Genomic DNA, 19198 nt, shown 5'->3' with positions numbered 1-19198 from the left:
AATCTATTAAAACAGCTTGGGAGGAGGAACTGGGAATACAGATTGATGATATTGTTTGGGGGGAGGGCCTCAGCAGAATCAGATCATGCTCTGTTAATGTTAGACACCAGCTAATCCAATTTAAGGTATTACACAGGCTTCACTATTCAAAAACTAAGTTACACAGAATTTATCCTTCCATCTCTCCTTTATGTGATCGATGTAAGTCTGCTGAGGGCTCTCTTGCCCATCTGTTTTGGACTTGTCCAAACCTGTATAATTTTTGGAGTGAAATATTCAAATGGTTTTCTGAAATGTATAATAGTGAATTTAAGCCTGATCCCAACATTGCACTGTTTGGATATTCTCTGTCCCTGTTGACTCAAAGCCACTCTGTACAAAATACTCTCATGTATGGAGTGATAATTGCTAAGAGATTGATCTTAAGGATGTGGAAATCAGAAACTGTGCCCACTTTTAAGGATTGGCTGACAGAACTGACAGGTGTGCTACACCTAGAGAGACTCAGATATGGCTTGCTAAATAGACTGAAGGCATTTTATAAGATTTGGCAGCCTTTTCTAGATCATCTTGCGCAACACGATGGAGACTGACCAGCACTCAAGCCTAATGTGCCACTCACCTTGATTGTATACATCCATGCAGGGACTTGTAGTAGTGATGCACAACAATACTGTTATAGTAATTTACATGTACACCCAGCTTTGTCCTTGTTGTTTTTGTTTGTTTTCTTGTTTTGTTTATATGAATGGTGTGATTTCCTTTTTGCAAAACTGAATAAATATATAAGTGGAACTGTATTGTCTTCTTCTATTCTTCTTAGCGGTTAGCATTAGCATTAGCAATAGTTAAATGGTAGCATCGGTACTGGCCACTACCTGGAGCATCTCTGGGTCAGTTGAACATGGCGGTGCTGTTTGGATTGTGTAGGAGCAGTGTGAACTGGCACTAGGGGGGGTGACTCTGGGACGCCGGAGTTCACTGCCTAACCTCCTGGAGGTGTAGTGGGACTAAGTAGGCGAAACACTGTTGAAGGGAGGTATCCATCTGATGACCCCCAGAGACGTGTTAGGAATCACTGCTCTTTGGCATGTATAGAGGCAGATTAGAGCTCCAAGGTTCTTCACTGAGAATGAATCCTCTTTTTGAGCACAAGTATCTTGTGTTTAAATTAACTCAGAGAGAACCTTTATTACCAACAAAAGTTCCCACAAAGGAGTGCACATGTATTTCATACATATTATTTATTTTCATTAAAATATAATCTTATTCAGTAAACCAAACCCCAAACAATGTTGTTCATATTTACATTCTAGCCTGTTAAAAGCTGCAGTCGTTCATGACAAGCATTTTCCCAAGGTGGTTTTTACATTGTGGTCACAATCCCATCCCATCCAATGAATCTGTCCTTTATCGTCTGTTGTGATTTATAACTCCACATGAATGTCAATGTCATGATTGATTAAAAAAAAACAAAAAACTTGGCAGCTTGGTGGGACAACTGTGAAGTCCAAGAGGTCTCTTGATCTTGTTTAAGATCGCGGAAGGACCTGAGCGATAGTGTCCCGGGCGCTCTGGCTGAGCCTTTCTGGGAACTTGACCTCAAACTCCACAATCAGGTCACCTCGACGATCAGGACGTTTTGGATAAGGCAGTCCCTCGCCGCTAATACGTCGCTTCATCCCTGGCTGCACGATATCTGTTGTTGAGACAGTCACTGTTTTGCCTTCCAGGGTGGGTGTGTTGACTGTGCAGCCACACAAGGCCTGGTGGGACAGAAGATAAAATAAATTAAGATCATGAATAGGCAATAATAGGAACCTCGTTCTACTCATGACTTTCAGCTGATAACAATTTGGATTTGTCTCCAAGCACTTTAGAGTGACAAAAAAAATTCTAAGTTGTGTGTAATCTTTACTTACATCTCTGAGTGAGATCTTGGCTGGGTAAACGATGTCAGAGCCCGCACGTTTGAATATCGGGTGTGGCTTGTCCTTCAACACAAAGACTATGTCGGCTGGAATGTTTGTGGGAGTCTGGTCCCCCTCTTTGGGAAACGTGATTTTCGTGCCCTCTTTCCACCCCTTCTTTATCTGCACCTCCAAAATTTTATCTTCTATGTGCACTGTTTGTCTGTCGGGGTTCAGTCTTTTACGAGAGATCTTCATTTTCTTTGTGCAACCCAACAGAACGTCCTCCAGGGTCACCTGGAGATCGTGAACCACAGGGGGGTCCTGCTGCTTCTTTACAACGCTACTGTGACTGCCCATTCCTCCCATACCAGAGCTGAAAGAGCGAGGGAACCCGCCCATTCCACTGCCCCCCATCCCAAAGCGAGCAAAAGGGTCGTCAGTGTCCATGTCCTCATCCATGCCTCCATTGCGGGCACCAAAGAACTGTCCAAAGGGGTTACGTCCACCGAAAAACTCTTCAAAGATGGCATGAGGGTCACCCTGAAAAGTGTAGCTGAAGGTGCCAGGACCACCACCACCACCACCAGAGGGGCCTCCGCCTTTCAGACCTGAGTGAGAGAAACAATCGGTTAATACATTTATCTGTAAAACGAACTCAATCTTTGTGTGGTACTTAGCTTTATCCTGCCATTTTATCGTTATAGAGAGATAAGTGTGAAAATCTGTGGAATGTTGATCAAAATGATGTTATTGCCGTGGTAGCACATCAGGAGCCATATTGGAGAGACTTCTCATCTACAGTCATAAGTTAAAAACTCAGGTGTAATTAATTTCTTACATTCATCCACATGTCTATTTTGAATCATTGTGTCATCCCTTTAGTTACCACGGTTATCAAACAGCGAAGAATAATCAGGATAAAGTATTTCAGTGCATGTCTGTAGCACTGGCCCACCTGTCAGGTTTCCATGCACCACAGTCAACAGACTCTGTGACAACACCATTAAAACATCCCAGTGCAAGCACGTTGTACGCTAATCCCCGCCCCCTCCTGACGTCAAAAACAAAAACTCCCAGCTCCTCAACTCTCAATGTTTTACCGATTTTCAAATGGGGTTAGTCTTTGACTTCTTGTAGAAACATGTAATGGGAGTTTTCCTGTGAGCGGAGCCTCGCCTCTCCTGGCTCAGAAACAAGCGGCGAGTGAAGGACAGAGTAGAGGGGAGCTGGGAGCGCCATGACACAGTTTAACATTAACGTCCATTTCGTTTGCATGCATGATAAGGTTACCTTTTTAGTTAGTTTACGTTATTGACATCCATAGAATCGCGGCGTGAAGCTAAAACTGTCTAGTCTCACTCTTCGTGCAATGGATGGCACTGTTTACTGTTTCATAAGTTAAATCTTACCTTCTTCACCGTAACGATCGTATATGTCCTTTTTCTTTGGGTCGCTCAAAACGTCGTAAGCTTCAGCGATTTCTTTGAATTTGTCTTCGGCTCCCGGTGACTTGTTTTTGTCGGGATGATAGCGCAGAGCCTGCTTACGATAAGCTTTCTTTATATCGTCCTCCGACGCTCCTCTCTTAATTCCCAAAATGTCGTAATAGTCTTTACCCATTTCGACCATTCAGTTGCCTCTTCAGTTGATGTTAAAACTGTTCGGAAATGGCTGTTAATGAACTTCGGTGGCACGTCCTCAATTCGTCGTCTGTCCCAACTTAGAGCGTTGCGCCCTCGAGATTTTCTTTATAAACCGCGCAGAAACTTCCAGAGTTTTCCATAACCTGCCTGAACCATCTCAACTGTCAGGGCTGAGCTAAGACACGCCCAACGGGAAGTCCGTCATGCTGCATTCAATGACTGTCGGAAATATTTTCAGCACAGGAACATACCATGCCTTATCAGTCGCCCAAAACTAAGTATGGCTCAACAACAACGTGTAGAACATAGGCATATGTTAAATTTCATTTATAAAGTAAGAAAAAAAAAAAGCGGTTCCATGCCTACATGTACATGTCCCTATGGACATTACTGAATACTGACATGGCAGACCAGATCACAAGCAGTCACAGCTAATGTCAAGAACAATGAATAAACCACAATAATAGCCGAGAAACACAGTGTAAATATTGTGCAAACTTGTGTTTTGTCTTTGTGCAAAAAGACAGACTCCCCTCACTGTAGCCTATCATACCAAACTGGAATGGTATATAGATTACCAGCAGGAGCTTTTTTATGCTTTGGTGTGGCCCAGATTTAAGACTGCTAAATCCCTTTCGCACTGGCTGGTAGGTAGGTAGGTAGGTAGGTAGGTAGGTAGGTAGATAGATAGATAGATAGACAGACAGACAGACAGACAGACTTTATTTATCCCAAGCTGGGAAATTGCAGTGCAGCAGCAGCATTACACACAGTGAAATAAGTGAAAATAAGACCATAAAGAACAAACTATACATAATAAAAATATAAAAATAGCGAGCAGTAAAAAGATTATATACATAACAAAATAATAAAATAGCCAAATAGTAAACAGTAGTAAAAAGTATTGCACAAAAGGAATATCAAATGTAAATGGAAGTGAAAATTAAGTGTACCGTGACTGTAAGAACAAACTATATATAATAAAATATCGAAATAGCAAGCAGTAAAAAATTATATACATAATAATAAAATATCAAAAGCAAACAGTAGTGGTAAGAAGTATTGTATTATTATTATTATCTTCAGCTGTTATTGTACAGTGTAATGGCATGTGGCAGGAAAGATTTCCTGTATCTGTCCCTTCGACAGCGGAGCTGTAGCAGCCTGTGGGAGAAGGTGCTCCGCTGTCTGTCCACTGTGGGATGGAGAGGGTGCTGATCATTGTCCATGATGGATAGCAGTTTATTCAGCGTCCTCCTCTCCACCACAGTCTCAAAAGACTCAAGTCTGAGTCCAAGTACAGAGCCAGCCTTCTTGATGATCTTATCAAGTCTGTTGGTGTCGCTGGCTCTGATGCTGCTGCCCCAACAAACGACAGCAAAGAAGATGGCGCTGGCAACCACAGACTGGTAGAAGATCTCCAACATTTTGCTGCACACGTTGAAGGATCTTAGTTTCCTCAGGAAGTAGAGTCTGCTCATCCCCTTCTTGTACACAGTCTCTGTGTTGGATTTCCAGTCCAGTCTGTTGTCGATCACCACACCAAGGTATTTGTAGTCCTCCACCTCCTCCACCACCTCCCCTTTGATCCGTAGTGGCTGTGAAGGCGTCTTCTTCCTCCTGAAGTCGATCACCATCTCTCTGGTCTTGCTGATGTTCAGCCTCAGGTGGTTCTGTTCGGACCACTCGACAAAGTTGTCTATCAGTGTCCTGTACTCCCCCTCCTCTCCCTCTCTTATACACCCGACAACAGCTGAGTCATCAGAGAACTTCTGCAGGTGACATGACTCAGAGTTGTACTTAAAGTCAGTGGTGTATAAGGTGAAGAGGAAGGGAGAAAGCACAGTCCCCTGCGGAGCTCCTGTATCACTGACCACCACATCAGACAGCCCGCTGCCCAGACGGACAAACTGTGGCCGGCCTGTCAAGTAGTCAGTAATCCAGGAGATCACTGCGTCGTTAACACCCATCCCCTGCAGCTTCTCACCCAATAGCAGAGGTTGAATGGTGTTGAAGGCTCTGGAGAAATCAAAGAATGCGATTCTTACAGTGCCTCCTCCACCATCAATATGCATATGGGCTCGTTGCAGCAGGTAAATGACAGCGTCATCGACTCCTAAATGGGGCTGATAGGCAAACTGCAGGGGTCAAGGAATGTCTTCACCTGTAGACTCAGCTGGGCTAGGACCAATCTCTCCAGGACTTTCATCACATGGGATGTGAGGGCGACTGGTCTGTAGTCAGCTGGGTCAGATGGCCTCGGCTTCTTGGGGACTGGAACCAAGCAGGACGTCTTCCACAGCCTCGGGACTTTCTCCTGACTCAGGCTCAGATTGAACAGATGTTCAAGTACAGGAGACAGCTGGCTAGCACAGGTCTTCAGGATCCTGGGTGTGATGCCATCAGGGCCTGCTGCCTTTCGCTGGTTGAGTCTTTTCAACTGCCTCTTTACCTGGCCTGAAGTCACCATTGGGTGGTTAATGCTGGTGTCCTCAGTGGGGGAAGGGGAGGAGAAGGGGGGGGGGGGCTCATAAGAGGAATATGTATGGCATAATGCTGTGGCACTTCATCATCAGGGGGCACGGTCCTCCAAAATAGATGTTTCTAATCTGATCACCATTCTTGGGCCTGTTATTTGAGGTTAAATATAAAATGTGCATGGAAACAATATTATACCAGGATAAACAGTTTGATCCATATAATCAAGGCATATTTAAAGCTGCAACCGCTCAGCTGCTGCTGACTCAGTCAAAGCTGCAAAACTGTAAAGAAAAAATCTTAAATCTTAACCATACAGACTTAACATGTATGCGCTGATTACCACTTACTTTGCATGTATGTTAACATGTTATCAATGATCTGTGATGTTTCTGATAAATGTCCATCCTGTCTGTCCTCAGAATAAGCAGCTTTTGGTACTTTCTCCAATTTTTTACATGGTTTTGGACTATTTAGGCATGCAAATGGCAGCCACAGTTGCAGACTGTCTCTGATCTTAATGCTTTTAAATGTCCTCTTAAAACACACTTGTCCCGCCTGGCATTTAATGCTTAGTCTCCCTCTGACTGTGTGTTTTTTTAAATTCTTTTTACTTGTTTTAATTTATTTTACTTAGTTGTTGTTTTTATTCCTTTTTGTTAAGTGCCTTGTGCTCCTTTTGGATGTTGGAAGGCGCTATAGAAATAAAGTTTGATTGATTGAGTTTGATAGGCTGCAGCAACCCCTTCCCATGCTAATAAATATAACCAAAAATGTCAGATGAATTAAATTGGGCAGCATTTCCGTTTTGTTTCATGTTCTATAATATGGCCCTTGCATGGCTTTTTAAAACAAAAACATGTAGACAAGTGTACGAGTGGCACTTTAAGGCAGCATTTCAGATTCAGTGTAGGCCTACAAACACTGCTGCTCTTATACATTAATATTCATAGGTTTGTTGGGACAGGTAGCACTGCACTGTCAGTGTCATTGTTCACACTGAAAAGTGTCCAATTAGTTACTGAAGCAGAACCAGTTTTTCAGGTATAAGACATCTGAATATCACTGCAGGTTTTAGTAGCTCTACAGACCCACCCAAATCACATTAGGATTTTTTAAGGTGGAACTCAGAACAGTATTCTTTTACAAAGGGCATAGGCCTAATTCCCAGTTACGTTCCTTGTTTTTGTACGTCAGTTCACACTATCTATGTACACGTAGCCCTGTGTATTTAAGTACATGTATTGGAGTGACAGTTATGGCACCTTTGGAGATATATGACCAGCAGACCAGGCTTATCTATACAGCCTGTATGGGAATACATTAAAGTATGCTTGGACATGTCAAAATTGTCCCGTAAATGTATTGTCACATTTCACATTTATGTGTCCTCATTTTACTCAGACCATAGTGTTTTACTGCTGCAAGTTTTGGTAAATGCACCTGACTTGTATGAGCAATTCATAGCCTGGCAATTTCCCTTAGAGTCAGTATTGTCTTTGGTTTGAGATGATACAGTAACAGCATACCATGCAAATGGCAAACTTTATTTATGTTAGACAGTTTATACAAAAAGAAATCACAATTGTACACAGAAATGCATTTGTACAACAGAAAGTAAATATTGAAAAATTATATCCCATATGTGCACTTGCGAAAAAAATACAATAAAATAATGCAGTAGCCTAAATGTCTTGGTAAGAACTGAACAAATACAAACTCGAGAGTTGGAGGATGATAAATATTTTTTCTTACAGTCCACGGCATTTATCCGGAAATTTCAATTGGAAAAAGTCACCAGGTAGACAGATTGTTCCTCAGTCTGTCGTTGCGAGTTGGACCAGTGAGCATGCGTAGAAACAGACAGAGCTGCTGTTCAACGTGCAAATACACCATAACGTATGGATAAATCTAATTATGTTAGCATAGCCGTGACCTTTGCGTCTACTCGCATCTTATTGGCTACGTTGCAGATAGCGTGGGCATGAGCGTCCTAATGACGCCGTTTTTGATTGGCGTCGGCACGGACGTAGTTCCCGCCTACAGTGGTCTCAGCCGTCACTTATTACACCGCTGATTGGGGGCGACTCTGTCAGTCATCTGGGATATTAAGGAAGGGGTTCCAACTGCCAAGATGAAGCACTACGAGGTAGGTGGTGTCTATGAAACTCTAAACCGTGAATGGTGCACTTTATGGTGACAGAATTTGATTAAGCAGGCAATTCGTAATTTACCCGTGATTTCCATTCGAGTAAATCCACGCGAACAGTCAAATGTAGAGCTTTAAAGACGAGCAGTGACGATCGCACGCTGCTGCAGAAGTGCCTGTCTTGGGGTGGTTGTTCTGACCGGGGATTTGTAGGGTCTTGCTTAGGGAAATAAATGGTTGTATTGGCTAATATCATACCTGAAAGTCAAAACTGCACCCACAGGCCTAACGAATTATACTTGCATTTTACATTTGTTAGGTCATTGATACAATTTGAACGTCTCTGTAAGCTAAACACGAAGCACTCTGTGTAGGCTAACGCTCTGCTTCATCGCCATCTCTGGCTCGAATGACTCATGGCGTTTCTTATCTTATTACCCAATAATGCGGTTGAACCGTCAAGTGCGCAATCTCAGACCTATTAAATTAACCCTCGTGGCTTGGATGTGAAGTCAAAAGTTGATGAGAGAGACTACTCTACCTACAAGCAAAATACAGTAAAAAAAAAATGTTGTGGTTGCCTATCTCAGAAACATCCAGGCTTCACTCTTCACAGAGGCCCATTTAATCGTAAATGTGATAAGAGTCCTGTACCGTTTTTTTTTTTTTTTTTGCTGCCATTGCCACTCCTGCAAGCGCTGACAGCTTTTCTAAATGTTAGGAGTTTCATGAGCACCAACCCAAACCCATCAGACAAGATCTGAAGTAGTCTGACAGAAACTAACCCAACCAGTGGCTGCTCCAGTTCCCCTTCTGTCACTCAACAGATGTGGCTTTCACAACCTAAGAGACAAAACAACATTGAAGTCATGAAAAATGGCTGGACTATGACCGTAGCAGTGCGCATGTTAAGAGATAAATGCTTACACAAGTTCAAACCCATGCTCTTTGAGTTCTTTTTTTTCTGTGCCACCTTCAGTGTTTTCATCAAATCAACTTGAGATGTCCATTTCATGGATTTGAGTCATAATGGTTTTTATTCTTTACTTTTTGGAAATTGCATCCTTTCTAGGGCACAACATAGAAATCTAACACCAAACAGAAATACTTAAGCAAATTAGTGTGCAGGCCTAATTGTTATATTTTTTCGTAACAGTGTTCACAGTATCTTGTAACAAACTGTAAATGTTTTCCATTTGGGTGGTTAGACCAGTTTATTCAGAGTTTCATTGCGTTTACACCAGATAGCACCAGAGAGCTGCATTACTTTCACAGTGATCTGTCTTGCTTATGCACCAATCAGTGTCTAGCATTGTGCACAAAAACACTTGAAGGAGCAACAAAACATTTCCAGATTATCTTTTAATCTGTCTAATCAGGCAATCTTTCCAGATTTAAAAATGACCTCTTACCTTGAGATAGGAGGTCCAGGCAAAACCAGCAAAAAATACAGGCAAAGTCCACTCACAAGCAATTAAAGCTTCCCTTTCTTTGCTTCACCCTCAGCCCAGAGTGCGTTACCAGGACAGAATGTCACTGCCAGACAGAGGCTTTATATAGATGAGGTGGGGGCGGTACAGTGGCACTGGGCATGCCTGGCACACAGACAAGTGAGATGTGGTTGTAAGTCTCAACCACAGTGTCAGTTGTCTTGCTTTATTTGAGCATATGGGAATTTGCATTGGTATAGTAATAATGCAGCTTAATGAATTCATAAAAAAACTCAGTTTGATAGAGAGACAAGTTGCCTTGTTCAAATTAGGCAAAAAAAAAAAAAAAAAGTAAATCAAAGCTTTGTGAACGTGCCAATGGGCATAATTTACTGGCTCTTAATCATTTTCAGTCACCAGGTGTGTCTACACATGGTCCTGGCTCCTGTGTAAGTCTGATGTTTGGGCAAAGTTGATGCAAGCAAGGGTGACCTTTTACATAACAGAAATTTAATACTAATTATTAATTATACTGTATGCATTCAAGTCCATGTTACCACTTGTGACTATCAGTCATATAATGTTCATTCATTATGGAAATTGTATCCTGACTGTTCGTCATTAGAGAGTGGTGGAGTAGGGGTAGGCTTCACCAAGGGGAATGCCCCAACTAATCCCTCACAGTCTGGAGTATTATCACCCCTTGGCAGGAGAGGGAGACTCCCCATATGAGTGACTGAGAGATCTGGCTGTTCAGTTTGGTTGGGTGGTCTTCAGGGAGTGGGCTTGTTGTGCAGAGTTAGCAATAGACATTTATATTTAGCTTGGGAGAGGAAGAGAGGGGGTCAAACTAGGAAATGGGGGATACTGTTGGTCATAATACCTCTCCTCCATCCTCCCACTTATCCAGGGGTTGAGAGGTGTTCTGGGTCATCAGGTGTCCCTTTTTAGGGAGGAGTTATGTTTCAAAACCAAGTCACTGCAGCTCCTGAAATGTAGCTTCTGCTCTCTGTTCTGAAAGTTTCCCTCATGAGATATACATGATATACTGTTGACAGTCTGCCAGGGAGATACCGGGCATTTCTGTGTATGCAACTGTGCACACACATGTGGCATATGTCTGCACTCCAGGGGTCGGCTGGTAGTTAAATAAAGCAGTACACCAGAAGTGAAGGAATGAGAGAGGGGCGAAGTGGGAGGGAGAGTGAGAGGATGACAGAGAGGAAGAAGAGGGAGGAGCAGGGGCGAGACAGATTTATTTCCACAGCTGAGTGCTGCCCCTCTCCTCTATGGTTTGGCGTGGATCTTGGATAGGCCGTTGAGAAGAGTGACAAGCACCAGGGGCAAGAGTGAGGGGAAGAAGGGAATAAACCGAGTGCAGGAGGAGGACTGTGGACATGGATACGCTAGCACTAGAGGCCACAGGCGGTAAAAAGACGGCTAATGGGGCGGTGGCAGCGGCCGCCCCAGTGCCGGCCCAAGCCCCGGTCAAACGCAAACCTGCTAAAAAAGCTAAAAAGGCTGTTGTTTTCTTTGAGGTGGAGATACTGGATGCCAAGACCAAGGACAAGCTCTGCTTCCTGGACAAGGTGAGAACATATTTCTGCATGGATTTTTTAATATGTTTTATCACTGTTTAAGTTTAAGTATGCTTCAAACCTCAGCTCTGCAAATAGTCTTTTTAAATACTGTATGTGCACATTTAATTGTATTTGTGCTTGTCTTGTGTGTCTGTTTACTAAATGCAACAGGTGCAGTATGTCTGGCCATTACAGTTAAATAGCTTTGTGTATGTGAGTCACAGCATTTTATAGAACATCTGAGCTGGTGTAGTAACTGTAACTGGTGCTCTAAACGAGACACACACTGCAGCCCCTTTTATACATGCGACACAACAGTGCTGGATGCAGTTGTCTGGGGTGGGAAAGGAAGGGGCTTTTGGCAGGCACACATGCAGGAGAACAAATATCACAAACAACTGTGCAAACCAATATGACCACTCCTTCATCAAATCCAACCTTTGTGAAGTGAACTTTTCATTGTGATTCTGTTGGTGGGCTGCTGATTCTGTGGTTAGTGTGGGTAAACACAACACGTGGTGCAATTCATTGTACATTATAAGGCATTGCAATACCACCACAGCCTATGGCCTCAAAATGCAGATGTGTTTATGAGCGGTGTCCACACCCCTGACAGCTCCCTTAGAAAAGAAGACTGTATGAAATGTGATCCTACAGAAGGTTCATGATTTGGTTCATTTGTGTTATTATATCATCCATAATATATTATTTGTGATATGCATGATGCATGTGTGAAAAGATAAAAGGTTGAAAGTGCACTGCTTTATGATATTATGGTGCCTGGTGTTTACCGTTTTCATTATGGCCCTCAGAAGTCAGTGGAACTAAGTGTGGTACAGAAGCGGTATAAGTCCCAGGATATCCCTCTCCCTGCATTGTGAGCCACAATCCCAGAGTCTTAAAAAGGTTTATACTTTCAAAATGTGGTGAAGGGACCCCTGCTGGAGCCAGGTGCATTACAAAAGCAGCAAACATGGGAAAAAGTAGAAGACATTTGCACACAGAGTATTGTTAGCTCCCAAAGTTTCATCAGGTGATGTTTTGACCAGCAAGGTCTCTGACAGGCAGACAAGCTGTGTTTCTTTTACAGATGTAATACAACACCAAGGTTTGCAATAGAGTCCGATTTGGCAAGTGGCAAGAGTGGTATTAAGCGATGCACTCAAGCTGTGTGTACAGTCGGGACTTAAGAGTTTCACTGTTGTATTAGCCACATTTATTTTGGTAGGATGTCTAAGCTTATTGTTTACCAGGTACATTTACAGTCATTTTCACTTGGCCTGTACTTTATTATTGTTGTGGTAGATGGTTTTAATTTGTTACATTAGGAGGGTTTAGTGTGTTATTGGCATGAGGCCTGTAGACGTATAGGGTTGCATTAGCCAAGTTTTCAGTGGTGTTAGTCTGTCAGCTGAAGTAGGCTCATCTCATCAAAGGCTCCTCAAGATCACCAAGTATGTTCTATCCTTGCTGGATTATACCCTATTGTCGCATTATCAGCATTTCCATGGTGATAGCATGTGCAGTCTTAACACGTTTTGGAGAGGAAGTTTCACAGAAATGACAAATGTGGATCTGGATCTGGACAGAGGGCCGTTTGGAAGACAGGCTTCCTCAAGAAGGCAAACAGCGTAAAACTAACAGATGAGTTAGAAATAAAACTCCAGTGCCTCATCATGTCTGGCTCAGGGTCTATAGGATAGACTCAGTGATGGCAATGCTGAATGAAGCCTCTGGAAAGAAAGGGGGGCTGCAGGGGTCACAGAGAGGTGGTTTCTCAGTGATGTCATCCTGCTGAAAATGGCCCGTGGTGCTCAGGGTGACGTGAACAGAAGCCAAGTCGGATACAGCAGCAGACCTTTACAGCTGACTGTGGGTGGGTCTGTCGTGATCTCTGAGGAGCTTCAGTAGGAAAATGATCACAGAATGTAAATCTGTTAATTACATTACCTCTTTAATCTGTGAGAGCTGCTGTTGTGAGTGCAACCATCAAGAAAATGCTAGTTCTTTAAGTTCCAGTCTTCCTAAAATACCAGAAAAAGGAAACAGTTTTAAGATAATCTGGCACTATACTGTTTATATAGAACAGTGCTGGTCTGAGTATGTCTGAACCTTGAACTGTTGGTACAGCCAGACTGTGTCTCTAAAATGTACTTTAACCTTGAAGTTGATCCTTGTGAGACTTTGTCCTGGTTTATTGTTTAATGGCCTGGAAGAAATTTGCAATGTTGAAGACATGAACTTGCGTATGTGCTGCATCTGTTCAGGGCTATCAGGGTGTTGGCTTAAGTTTGAGTTTAGCCACAGAGCACCACATTTATACAGAAAAATATGCGTTTTCTTGCAGTAGTCTCCAATGACTCACCTTCTCTAAAAAATTGTTATCGCATACAGGAATACGTTTCGCCAAAGCATCTCGGTTCTCCTAGTCCAGGCCAGCAGGGAAATATCAGCCTACTGCTTAAATGTTTTGAGAAACCTGTCACTGAAGTCATAACTGCTAAAGGCTTCAGAGAAATTTGACGCTGGTGTCTGAGGTGCTATAATGATGGAATGTGCAGATAGTGTTGCAGAATTTGTTTTTATGCTAGTAAGGAATTTTCTGATTCATTATTGGAACTTGTAAAAGACAGTGTGTCACTTACATGGTAATGTTAAGTATGGGATGATATTCACCTCTCTTAAGCATGTTTGAAATTTCTGTTTATTTCTAAGTTTATTTTCAGAACCTTCTGAAAGAAATGGATGTCAATGGCCCCCTAAAGTGTTGGTTATAGGTATTTACAGATTTTAACATAAATGGAAAATTTGGAAACTGAGCCATCAGTCAGTCTTTATGGTTTATGGAGCATATTTCAAACAGGTCGGGGAACATAATTGGTGAAACTGCCAAATACTGAAATGAATTTTAAACAAGTAATGAAAGCATAGAGGCGGGCAGAACTAGTCAGAAACAGCAGTAATGTAAAGTATACTGGTACCATGTGTAGTAAATCGGCACTACAAACTGAGCCTGATGCCAGCTATGATTTAATGAATTTAACTGATGGTGTTTACACCAAATTTCATAATGATCCCATGACCTAATCATAGTCACTGAGCTGAATCCTGATTCCTCCTGTGGCAGCCTTCTCAAAAAAACGGAACAGTGTTTCAGTATTTTATGAAAACATAATCTCAAATGGTCAAATAATATTCCTAATAAATCATGTCATAATCAACATGAATTCAGTTAAGAAGTTAGTTAAGATGTTGCATTATAGACTAACTAATTGGTTAGTTAGCCCATGATAGATGTTGATAGACAGATGGTTCATCCAGTTACCTGCAAAGTATTTTTGAAAGTGCCTGCCATCTTCCAAACAGTTTGCAAGGGCGACTCCCCAGACGGCTCTGTGTAACAAACCATCTGACCTGTCAGGTTGGGAAATCCTACATCAGACTGCAAACAACAAGGCGGCCAATCAACAGACTGCAGCACTTGTAGCCACACCTTAAAGACAAAATGGAGTGGTTGTTTAGGTACTATACACAACTTGACCATGGAGATGCAAAAACAACTGTTCATATATACATATATATATATACATATATATATATATATATATAAGGAACTGAACTGAACCAGACTGCCAATGTGGTTTATTATCCCACCCTCAACAGCTGTGTGTGTCCAGACTCCCCTGTGTGCTCTTCATGTTTCTGTATTGTTGTCATTGTGTTTATATTTGGGGTAGTTGGGCCATAGCTGGCAGCCTGGCACAAGGTCGTATGCTTTGGCTGTTTGTGTGTGTGCGCGCGCCTAGGCTCTTTGAAATCCTAATACCAGCTGTTGAATATTACACCTCCATGGGGTGTGTGGGCACAGCCAGGGCTAAATTTACCACTAATCATCATCATGAATGGAAAACAGGGTTATTATGTGTTCCTTTGTGTGTGTGTGCGCGTACATGTCCCTCCATTTATTTAATGTGGTGTTATTTGTAGGTCGAGCCAAATGCCACTATTGGGGAGATCAAGTCTATGTTCCACAAGAGCCGTGAGTGCCATCTCTCTGCAGGCGACTAAAGCCTCATAAATCTGATTTAAGATCAAACAAATCTTCAGGCTGCTCACAGAAATACTTTATGTCCTGCTTTAAAATGTGTGTGAAGTTTTTATCCGTCTGTTTCAGATCCTCAGTGGTACCCAGCCAGACAGTCCATTCGCCTCGACCCCAGTAAGTCAGTCACAGTGTGGTCTGTCAGTGTACTTAAAGTTGATGCACTACTCATCTCCTCAACCAACTCATAACTGACTCACTAAGCAAATGTTTGTGCATGTTTTAGAGGGGAAGTCTCTGAAGGATGAGGATGTTCTGCAGCATCTCCCTGTGGGAACCACGGCAACCTTCTACTTCAGAGACCTGGGAGCCCAGATCAGCTGGGTCACAGTGAGTACAACGCGGGGCAGACTCAAAACTGGAGCGCATTGTGCTGTCACATTCAGGGCCAACAGTCAAAGGCTCTGACTAATCCGGTCCTCCTTTCAGGTCTTTCTGACAGAGTACACCGGCCCTCTGGTCATCTATCTGATGTTCTACTTCAGGGTTCCCTTCATCTACGCACCCAAATATGACTTCACCACCAGTAAACACTGGGTCGTTCAGTGAGTGTCTCCAACACACCTTCACAAATACTTCTGTAGAGCCTTCTTGTCCCCCAGCATTATGATTCTACTGTTCAAACCCAGTGGAGACCCCACTGACTGATCCAGTTTCTGTCCCCTGTCACTACGATTAGCAAGGCTCCGGTTACCAGGCTTAAAATGGTTATTCCATTCTTGATACATTCCTTTTATTAAAGGAAGGCATTAATTCACCAACACTTCAATTTAACTTAACACAGTGTTCAACCAACAGAACATTTGACACTGATATTAGCACTTGATACAGCTCTTCAGAAAACTTGGAATTTTGGAGCACAATGGTCACAATAAACATAATAAGATAAACGAACAAAAGTACTGCAGAAGTCAAGAATCCTAAATATAGAATATAAATTTACGTTAAAAAGAATGTCAAATATATCTGTAGGTATGGCCGATATGTTAAGTATCACAGGTGTGTCTTAAGCTTGAATTGGGAGAGAATGAGGCAGGTCGCTGCTCTAGAATTCTGAAAAATGAAACTTAATCTTTGAAAATATTTGAAACAAGTGGATTTGCCTTGGAAATAAGTTGGAATATTCTCACTTTGAAGAAGTTTTCAGTGTAACAATAACTTCCATTTCACCAAATAATACACGTAGTACATTTTATTAAATTGCTTTAAAGTCCTCACTACATATGTGAGTCTGGACAGACATGAATGTAAACTGCAACTTGACTGATTGGTGGAGGAGTAACTCGACCTGAGACAAGTCTCTGTGCTTTTTCCAGTCTCGCCTGTATGTGTCACTCTTTCCACTACATTAAGAGGCTTCTGGAGACGCTGTTTGTCCATCGCTTCTCTCATGGAACAATGCCGTTACGCAACATCTTTAAGGTGAGACACATTCTGCCACTCAAACTCTGTCATATCTTGACTTACATTAATATGTGTAAATGGTCTGGTGTTGGTTGCATAGAGTAAAATGTACCTGTCACATTCTCAATCTCAGAACTGTAGCTACTACTGGGGCTTTGCAGCATGGATGGCCTATTACATCAACCACCCGCTGTACACTCCCCCCAGTGAGTGCACCTACACATCCACACACTCAGAACTCACAAATACCAGTTGCAACTCCTTTTCATCATGCTAACTGTGTCTTGTTGCAGTCTACGGGGAGCAACAAATCAGACTGTCCCTCATCATATTCTTGGTAAGACACTTTCTGTCCTTCTGTAATTCGTTGTGCATTTAATTTGTCCATAAGTTTTTACCATGCTTAGAAATGTACCATAAATTGTTTTGTTTTCCCCCAGAGACACTCACTTAAAATCTTCAGTATTAATCACTTGTGTTACTGTTTTCTTAGTTCTGTCAGATCGGCAACTTTTCCATCCATGTAGCTCTTCGGAACCTCCGTCCACCAGGTACATCTTACACCTCTCTCTCTCTCTCTCTCTCTCTCTATTGTACAATTCAGGCCACAGTGAATGTTAAGCTCATCATTTTCTAGGATGAAAATTGAGTTTCGGGGCATTTACAGTCACTGTAGAATATCACTGTTTGTCAGTATGTTTGCTTTTGATGTCAGATCAAAATGTAAACATAGGAACCAGTAAATTGATTAAACAAAAAAAAATCTTTGACATTACCTTTCATTTGTTATCTAAATCCAGGCTCTAAGACCAGGAAGATTCCCTATCCAACAAAGAACCCCTTCACCTGGATCTTCCTGCTGGTCTCCTGCCCCAACTACACCTATGAGGTATTTTGTTTTAATCATCAAGTGATGGCTGATAAGTTTTCTGTGTGGAGAGGTCAAGCATAAAAAGGATGGAAGTTTTAACCTCTGCTTTGTTAGTTAAACTTGCGACTGCTGCCCTCTTGTGGTTTTAGTCCGTGTGTAACAGCTTTCCTCTTCCTCCTGCAGTTGGGCTCCTGGCTTGGCTTCACCCTGATGACCCAGTGCCTGCCGGTGGCCTTCTTCACCTTGGTGGGTTTCATCCAGATGACTGTGTGGGCCAAGGGGAAGCACCGCAGCTACCTGAAGGAGTTCCGTGACTACCCTCCTCTCCGCTCACCCATCCTGCCCTTCATCCTGTAGAGGACCACTTCCCCGCTTGTAGGAGTCAAGTAGACCACCCCACCTCTCCACCCCAGCCCTAACTGAGAGCCTGTTTACACCTGACATTAAACTGCGTCTTGGGTGATCCAATCACAAGTGGACCGGCGAGACACATCGCCGCTCACATCTGTGTCTGTCATGCATCTCCAAGGTGTCCAGCTGACTGCTTGTGTTTAGATTTCATGTCACTTCTGTTAGAAGGTCAAAGGGCCTTGTGCACAGTTATTACATGTCTGCAATTTGTTTCACACAGGCTAACAGCTAGCCAAGAACACAAAAATGTTTCAAGAACTAATACACATGTACGGCTATTCCAACTGTTCAGACTGGCAGGACAAAGTCATTTGTGACTTGCACACAAGCACAGGACAAGACAGAAAAAGGGAACTTGTACTCCACATACATCAGTGCGCCTTTTTTTTTTTCAAGCATTGATGCACTGTCAGATAAAACAACCACAACATCCTGCATGCAAAAATATTTGGTCGCCTGCATCCCACTTCGGCAAGTGGTTTGAGTGATCGGACCATAATGTGTCTTGGTGGTCGTTCATACCTGTATTTACTGCTGCCCACTTGTGATCGGCTCATCCAGCATGCATGTTAATACCAGGTGTAAACAAGGTGTGAGAGGGTACCCTCCCTTTTTCAATCCTCCGGAATCTACACCGAACTTAGTAGACTGAAGGAATGTAACCCTGTCCCCTTTTCCTTCTCCCCCCTCAACCAAATTGTCTCTTTACCTTCCTGCTTGCAATCTATCATGTTGAGTGAAAAACACTACACTTGCTCTATTTTTTTATTGCCCACAAACAAACCAATTCTGATTGGTTAATTGACTTACATGCATAGAGTTACAGTATAGTGGTCTTCACCTTCCAACAACCCAGCGCATGCTGAATGATGCACTAGATGCCTAACCATGCTTATGTCATCTAATACTGTTGTTTAGGTGCTGTATCTGCATCTGGTATTATTCAGCAAAACTTCAACTGTTTAGTTTTGATATCATCTAAATTTGAAACCATAACAGCATTTAATTTTGTTGATGTTTGAAGTAATTTATTAAAAAACAGTAAACCAAAATGTTGTTGCCTTGTTATGTGTTACTCCTCATGTCTGGGAATATTGGAGCTGAAGACAAAGCAGTTAAATTTTACAGAATCAGTTGGGGTTTGGTCGCAACAACACATGTTCAAAATATGTAGCAGTTTACATCAGACAGGCCTCTCTCAAGAGTTTGGTCACCAA

At 42.5% G+C, this 19198-nt stretch overlaps 2 protein-coding genes across 3 annotated transcripts; one reads left to right on the top strand and one right to left on the bottom strand.

Annotated features, from left to right (window-relative positions):
- Window positions 1-1231: 1231 nt before the first annotated feature.
- On the bottom strand, window positions 1232-3713 carry dnajb1b (DnaJ heat shock protein family (Hsp40) member B1b). The gene is made up of 3 exons (XM_041964409.1): window positions 3323-3713; window positions 1923-2521; window positions 1232-1766 (listed from the first exon to the last, which is right to left on the bottom strand). Exons 1-3 carry the CDS (start codon window positions 3540-3542, stop codon window positions 1533-1535), a joined length of 1053 nt encoding a protein of 350 aa, XP_041820343.1. The 5' UTR covers window positions 3543-3713; the 3' UTR covers window positions 1232-1532.
- Window positions 3714-8122: 4409 nt separating this feature from the next.
- On the top strand, window positions 8123-19049 carry tecrb (trans-2,3-enoyl-CoA reductase b). 2 transcript variants are annotated; one of them, XM_041964398.1, is made up of 12 exons: window positions 8123-8183; window positions 11152-11202; window positions 15181-15232; window positions 15368-15412; window positions 15522-15625; window positions 15725-15840; window positions 16612-16717; window positions 16833-16905; window positions 16993-17036; window positions 17193-17250; window positions 17500-17588; window positions 17754-19048. In XM_041964398.1, the coding sequence occupies exons 1-12, from the start codon at window positions 8169-8171 to the stop codon at window positions 17925-17927; spliced, it is 927 nt and encodes a 308-aa protein (XP_041820332.1). In that variant the 5' UTR covers window positions 8123-8168; the 3' UTR covers window positions 17928-19048. The 2 variants fall into 2 exon arrangements, with proteins under 2 accessions (XP_041820332.1, XP_041820323.1); XM_041964389.1 differs by lacking the exon at window positions 8123-8183 and having other exon boundaries at window positions 8938-11202; window positions 17754-19049.
- The last annotated feature ends 149 nt before the right edge of the window (window positions 19050-19198 follow it).

This window comes from Chelmon rostratus, chromosome 3 (genome assembly GCF_017976325.1).
Source record: "Chelmon rostratus isolate fCheRos1 chromosome 3, fCheRos1.pri, whole genome shotgun sequence".
Taxonomy (NCBI): Eukaryota; Metazoa; Chordata; class Actinopteri; order Chaetodontiformes; family Chaetodontidae; genus Chelmon; species Chelmon rostratus.
The sequence above is the reverse complement of the archived record's forward strand: the minus strand, read 5'-3'. Positions and strand labels throughout refer to the sequence as shown.